The following is a 7,567-nucleotide window of genomic DNA, read 5'->3' as shown; positions in this document are numbered from 1 at the left end:
ATGATAAGAACAGACCATGCATGTAGTATTATCCCGACTGAATCACGAGAATGTACTTATAAGCACCAGTATCAACTAGTGATGATACAAAGTATATCCTGTCCCATAGGTGGCGCCTGTCACAGCCACATGCAAAGACAAGCTAGTTGCTCGCTTGTAAAATGTGGTCAAAATCTAAGTACGTAATTTCAGTTCAACTGTAAATATTGTAAAAACCTATATGTGGGAATTTCACTTTTCACTTGAAAAAATAAAGTAGAAGTGTCAATATGGAATAGCATCGGATATCACTTTTGTCACTGATATCACTTTTGGCGATGATGTGTCGAGGTTGGTAAGCATGTTGTGCAACAATATCACTTTTCGTTTCTGCAGTTTTCATCAGTTGTGCTTTTAAAGCAAATAGCGTCATGAAAGCATCAACGCCACTGCACATTTCAACATATATGCCCGTTAAATTTGAGAACAAACGCTTGTTTTCACATATCCTTAAATGATTCAAAGTATTGTTTCTGAATATCTGATGGCAGGGAGTCGAACCTTTCGTACATTTTATATTCGGAATAAATGATAAATTCAACTTCAAGCTCAAAAAGCAATTTTGCATGAATGTTTTTCACCGGGACCCTGAATAAAACCTCCAAATGTTTCATCTATTATTAACATAATGATGTAGAGTTTCAGTTATAACATTCATCGCTTTGCGCTTGCGCTTGGGAGATAAAACTTGTTTGTAAAATACCATCTGTCTAAGTTCAGTCTCAACAAGGAAAACAAATTATACCTCTTAAATGCAATACGAACGCTATATTAAACGTTTCCCCACATGACAGGTCTTAAGCGCCAATTAAGAGTATGTAATAAAAACACCAGATATAATTTATGATAAAACGGGCTTGATTTATTCCAAAACAATAGTCAACAATAAATAATCAAATATACATAGAAAGCAGGTATTCACAACAAACATTTTACCACTGTTGAAACAAAGCTTTCTCTTTCTCCACTTTTATACCACAAATGCCAGAATAATGGGAAATTTAGGTTTACCATTTTTATCTCGTTCCGTGTGTAACATAACAACTGGCTCCCTTGAAACGTTCCGTGTATCTAACCGCGACAACTGCTCGCATTTGGCCAGCGAAAGCCGTAGTGCAGGTTTGTCATCAGTGATTGAGAGTTATGCACCTTGAGTTAGTGAGAGTTATCTTCCACTGCCCACAAGGGGGCGTGACTGTTGACAGGACATACTAGGTAGGTGCCCATGAGTATTCAAGATGTGCGTTGTGTTGGTGTTCTTTTGTGGTCTTCTTCTTCGCTCTCGGATTCAGAATCGGATTCTTCGCCTTGGTAGAGGTCCAGTGTGGCGAGTTTTGCTTGCTGTTGCTCAAAATTCTGCTTGCGCCATTTGATCCTTCGGTTTTGGAACCACACTTTGACTTGTGCTTCCGTCAAGTTGAGCGATGCAGCCAAGTAATATCTGAAATACAGAAATCACATCATTATAGCGTATACCTTAAGCTTATATATGAATCTGACATATCATATACGTCTAAAAATAAAAATAAATGCCAGTTACTTAAATTCAAAAAGTAAAAAAAAATATTACATCTAATATATCTACAATATTTGTATTTTTAAATTTCTCAAAACTTAATGCATTTTCAGTTACACAATTTTAAATATATTTTTATTAGAAATATAATACGAGGCATGTTTATATAAAATATATAGAAGAAAATACCATTTTTGCAAAGTAAAATACAATTGTGACATATTTTGTTTTTATTTAAACGTATTTGATTCATTGAAGAAAGGAATTGGGCACAAAGTTATCCAACTTAATGACATAATTCTTGATGCTTACCTCTCAGTTCCGACCATGTACTGTTGTCTCTCAAACTCTTCCTCGAGCCTTTCCAGCTGTTCAGGGGTGAAGATCGTGCGGACACGTTTTCCTTTGCCGGATGATTTCCTTTCTGATTTGTCTAAAAATAAATATGAAACGTATGCAGTCATTGCATTTCAATCGGCCTGCGACATCATTCATTTTCGAAGAATCAGAAGAATTATGTCAAGGGAATATAATATATAGACATACTTTCCACTCCTAAATGGAATGCATATGTATATTTGATGAAAGCAAACGCGTTCCTTTATTTAGAAAAATAATTTTTAGCATCACTTTAGTATGATATAGGCCTATCAAATTTTATTGTATACAGAAAATCAAAAAGCATTTTTTCAATACTATGATTTTGTAATAAAATATAATATAATATAGTGTGTGTGTGTGTGTCCACACTGTTGTGACGGCGAGCCTTTAGCGTTATTACACAATTATAATTTTGGGATTAAGAAAAAGAAATAAGTTAGAATGAGTTTCCCAATTTTATCAAAAACATATTAATCGTTTATGAAGAAAATGAACACAAAATTATTCTTTTCTCGAAAAAAAAACCCCTTGAATTTCAATGTAATTTCATACGTTGAATTGCTCAACAAAGATAAAATGTTTCACATACCTTTCTGATTAGGGCTCTCCTTTTCATCGCTGAGGGTGGGACTGTGGGTCTGACGGTGGCTGGGGTAGGGGTTGGAGGCCTGTAGACGTTGATGGCGGCGGCTGGTGTACCCAGGGTCCGTATAACGCTGTCTTGGGGTGGTGTCACATCCCGTTGGGTAAGGCTTGTTATCCAGTGCACGTTCTGGAGATTTCCCGTCCCCACTCAAAATGGCATCTATGGTGAACGCAGCGGACTTGGGGGACCCTTTAAATGTCCCTTGGGGTCGACAGTACACTTGACAGGTAGGTAGAGTCTGCATAAATGCGGGATGAAGAGACCAGTCCTCCTGCTTCTGAGCAGGATACATTTGCATGTATGGCCAAAATAGATAAGGCGACATACCATTCTCAGCGTAAGCTCCGGCCTGCATATTGAAGTTTTGATTAAAATCAAATCAAAATTTTAAATCAAAAGTTCCAACTTCTTAATCGGAGAAACAGCAAAGAAATGCCCCGGCAGTAAATGTCCACGAAATAAATCCAAGAATCGAAGTAATCTTGTGATAAATTCGTTTCTTCAAATACAATTAACTTAAAGTGTGCAATGTTTTTAACTCTAAGGCTGATCCTTCCTTGTAGAGAGCCGAGAGTGATATAAACAGCTAGCGTTCTGAGGTAGTTTATAAACCATCGAGGAGGCGGCACTTATTGTGAAGATCTGCAATAACATCACCCCTCGACCCGCAGTTCAATTGACCAATCAGAGCGCAGGGCACGGCCCAAGTCGTTTCTCCTGTCGCGATCCAATTGCAGCTAGCGCGGAGAGAAAATTGAGGGTGAAGAGTTATTGAAAGAACAACAAAAGAAAGAGGAAATGAAACAAGTAATGGACACAAAAGAAATCGCTAAAATCCACGCATTGGCGTGAAATAACGGGCAGCGCAGATCACGGTCTTACAAGAAAACATCCTATTACAGATAACCCTCAATCTCCAAGATACACACTATGCAATTAGCAACACCTAACTGTCGCCGTTTGCGGGTAAACAACCCTTTCACGCGCAGCAAGAGGAATTCATGTAAAACATGTAAATATGTCTGAGACGGTATTAGAAGAAATGGAGCACAATTGCAGTTAAGATGTTCCGGGAGACAGCGACGAATTATCTTATTTTGAATTGAAAATATCTCGTGGCGGAATGTTACACAGTTTAAGAAATAATTCTGTAAAATATTATTGAAGTCTGTCTGGAACGTCTAATATTAATGCACAGTGGTGTGTGAATAACATGCAAGGCTGATTTATACATTATGAAGTTAATAATATTAAAGAATGAACTAGGATAAACGTTCTTTTCCGTGGGACATTTTTCTCGCTAAAGTAGAATAGCAACTGAGGTACGTTGAGACATAAAATTACGAAATAAAACTTACATGCTGAAAAACGACACAAGATGGCTTAATGCTGTAATTTTCTTTAATCGAACATTTTCGTCACTGTTAAATTCAGCATTTTAAAAGGAATATGAATTGTCTTTTCAAAACATTAAAAAAAACCCCAGATGCACTGATCCAGTCACACAGCGAATAGGATATAAATGTTTAAAATATGTAACAGTATTTCACAAGACACACATAACTCCTAATTCAGTGTGGTTCATAAACGATCGAATCGTAAAACTGGTTAATATTCCTTATTTTCTATGAATTGTATTTATTTATTTATTTTTTAAATAATGTACTTGAATTATAAACGTATTTTCGAATGTTTGTATCTAATACGAAGCACGATGTGAACATACTCTATATCAGGTTTCCATGCCATGTTGAATTTGCTGATTTTACATATTTTAAGCGGATATCTTAATTTTATTTCGAAAGGATGTTAGCAGTATTCCCCGAAAAATCACCCACACCCGAACTAATTCCTTAATTGAGGTCACGCGTGACACTTATAATAGCTTACCGGGTTGTAACTGTATAGAAACTGTTAGTAGCATTGTAACAGACAATATCGTGTTAGCGTGGAGATGTATAATTATATATAATTATTTCTACCTGGCCAAATGTTGCCAGCTGCCTTGAGCTATGACGTTGTAATTAACAACTTTTACCGGAAAATATTTACCAACTGAGCAATTATGCCGGTCACATGTTGTTCGGTAATTTGCGTTCGGAAACAGTGAAGGTAATATAACGGATGTGTCATTTCAATCTCTCGTCTCTTGACACAGACTTGATATCTTGTCGATCGCTTCAAGTCTTGACAGCAGTTTTCTCGGTGTTTCGTATCTTTGAGGCTTCATCCTTATACGAAGGCAAAGACTAGAATATATTTTCCTGTTTTCTGTGTAACAATTTCTTCTTTCCAGAAAAAGATAAGTGTATATAGTTTATTTGATCTGGTGGTAGTCGAATGGATGTAGTTTGTACATTTCCTAACGGACGTACTACTTTAGAAGTCATTTTTTTAAACATCAGGACATTTAGAATTCAAATTTGGCATAACCTGGAATATGATATTTTGGAGTGATATAACATAGTAGAATTATTTGTTGAGACAATCGGAAACCAATGCACAGACGCGCTAATCGATATCTCCATAGAATTGAGATTCTTTCGGGCAAAAGAAAGTATGCATCTATGTTTGTTGGCGGCCATAATTATGTATTTGTCATTTAGCTATTTGGTATCAAAGATCCATTTTCTTCCTTCCCTATGCAGTGTTTCGGAGTCTCTATCAACCCAGCAACATTTTGAAAACCTACGTAATGTTTCGGTGAAATCCAATATTCTTTTGTCTGTCAATTTGGAATAAATCCGCTATTGAAACCGTTTTCAGCGTGAAAGACGACGTGATTAAATAGGACATAAAATTCCATTACATCTGTTTCGTAATGTAAAACAGAAAAATATTATCATGTATAGTGACGGGTAGATCTTGCTATCAGAAAAGCATGGACAAATTGAGATTTAAAGCTTTAATATCCATGTTCAACGGAATTGGGAGTAATAATGTACCTAAACATAATGTATAATAAAAATAACAAGTACGTAAAGGTACACAATCAAAATGCTACACTTTCCAGCATCGTATTTAAATTGTTCAAGACTACCCACCAACCGTTTAGACTCTCATAAAGCACTCACCAATATGTTATGTAGATATATATGGTTACATCGACGATGGATTTTTCCAGTAACTTGGGGGAACCAACTGCAAAAATTACGCAGGGGAATTGCACGGGGATCATGCATCAAATTGCTGAAAAGCATCTGCAAATATGTGAACAACTGCGTTTTGATCTAAAGCTGTGTTAAGAATTCGCCAATTTTAACTGAGTTTCGTCATTTATTGGACAATTGACAAAAGTCTTTTTAACGTTACGAATTGATTTTACAGCACATCAGTTCATGTGTAAACAGCACCTAATATTTTACAAAATCTAGACTAGAATAGTTGACTGAAGTAAGTGGCTACATTTACACAACTGAGTCTATACTTTTGAAGGACAGTATATCATGATCACTTGTAAAGATGATGAAAAGCGTCATAATAACACGTACAATTCGTGTCCTTCATTCTGACGGCATCACCACTGAACACGCCGGTTTTTCTTAATTTTGTGACTGTCACTATGGTACGTCAAAATATCTATTTGAAACAGTTTTTATTTACATATTATTATGAACACCAAGTGTTTATTTTGATATATAAATAATCATCATATGGAAGTAAATCTTTGATAAACTCCGATCGATTATTTCAAAACAAGTAAAGATCAATACTTGTGTATTATGAATAAATTGTCGAATGTACGAAAACATCATGGAGTCCTTAAGTGTAATTAAATTGATAAAGGAAAAATACACAAAACAGACAAAATAAGACATCAAAACCTTTTTCTCTATACCCGATAACCCTAAAATAACAACTTTTTCATTTGGGTTTTTCTATTTTAAACTGCATGCATATTGGCATATCTTTTAAGATACACGCCAATAGAGAAATTTATAGTGTATTTTTCTATAACAGAAAAATCTATGAAATATCGCAAGCAAGCATGATTTTCGATTCAAGGACAGTGTTGTAACAAAACGGAGACGATGTTGTTGTTTCCGCGACCACCAGTGAGCGTTATCTCTCTATAACGAAACACAAGTCTGGAATACACTTAAACACTCATTCATCTTTTGTTTATTATAATAGCCTTGTTTACCATAATTGAGACAAAATGCCTCTGGGTACAATCCACCCTCAATCAGTCTCTTTAAGACCAGTTATCGAAGTCACTGGAGGGTTTAGACAGCCCCTTGAGGACTCCACGCATCAACACTCCGCCCTGTACCACAGTGCTAGAGGGTATTGTGGCTTTCCAGTGAACGAATCCGAAAACACAGCGACAATGCTAAGAAAACAGGCCTCCCGGCTTACGAGGTACCCCAGACAAAATCAGGGTGGATCTTCGTCAATAAAGACACCCGTAATTGAATTAACTGTTCAGGGTCTCAAGGAGAAACGGTGTTCACGATAAACCATCTTTTTAATTACCAAGTCGATGAAGTTTGTCGTACGAGCCTCCCGGCATTGGTAGGCTTTACGGGTAGTTAAGCAATGAGCATAGAGAGGTCATACAGAGAAAGATTTCCATAACTTGAAATGCTCTTACTTGCGAAATTTGAGAATCGGCATTCATGGATTGCTTGGAAATGAACATCTAATCTTCTGGGGTATAAGAAGGTTTGGGGGCTTTGGAACACCCACGCTGATGTGCACGTGCAATTCTAATAAACTTTAGCCGATCAAGGAGAGACCCTTAGCTTTTAATGGTGATCCATCTAATTTCCCAGCACAAAGAGGGTTATCAGTAGCAATCAACTTTATTCGGAGAAGTTTGTAAGCTTTGGAGGGTTCGCTACTTTGAGAGTGGTGTAGGTTACAAGATGAAGCTTTGAACTCGAGCTAAACCAATTCACACTATGGTGGCAAGTTCTTGCATAGGCTAAGACCTTCGTAACAACGCATATGGATTGTGGAGTTGAACGTACAGCAAACTGCTT

At 36.6% G+C, this 7,567-nt stretch overlaps 1 protein-coding gene across 1 annotated transcript; it reads right to left on the bottom strand.

The window, feature by feature from the left end:
- Positions 1-885: 885 nt before the first annotated feature.
- LOC137265845 (homeobox protein MOX-2-like) lies at positions 886-3,139 on the bottom strand. The gene is made up of 3 exons (XM_067801306.1): positions 2,526-3,139; positions 1,868-1,988; positions 886-1,480 (listed from the first exon to the last, which is right to left on the bottom strand). The coding sequence occupies exons 1-3, from the start codon at positions 2,935-2,937 to the stop codon at positions 1,273-1,275; spliced, it is 741 nt and encodes a 246-aa protein (XP_067657407.1). The 5' UTR covers positions 2,938-3,139; the 3' UTR covers positions 886-1,272.
- Between the last annotated feature and the right edge of the window lie 4,428 nt (positions 3,140-7,567).

The sequence above is a fragment of the Haliotis asinina genome, chromosome 15 (assembly GCF_037392515.1).
Source record: "Haliotis asinina isolate JCU_RB_2024 chromosome 15, JCU_Hal_asi_v2, whole genome shotgun sequence".
Taxonomy (NCBI): Eukaryota; Metazoa; Mollusca; class Gastropoda; order Lepetellida; family Haliotidae; genus Haliotis; species Haliotis asinina.
This window is presented reverse-complemented; position numbering and strand designations above follow the sequence as displayed.

Excerpts from the sequence above, each read along its gene's own strand:
- LOC137265845 (XM_067801306.1), bottom strand. The coding sequence starts at position 2,937 with ATGCAGGCCGGAGCTTACGCTGAGAATGGTATGTCGCCTTATCTATTT. Across the intron at positions 1,989-2,525 it reads GGAGAGCCCTAATCAGAAAG|ACAAATCAGAAAGGAAATCA; the intron begins GTATGTGAAACA and ends ATTTATTTTTAG. Across the intron at positions 1,481-1,867 it reads TACATGGTCGGAACTGAGAG|ATATTACTTGGCTGCATCGC; the intron begins GTAAGCATCAAG and ends TCTGTATTTCAG.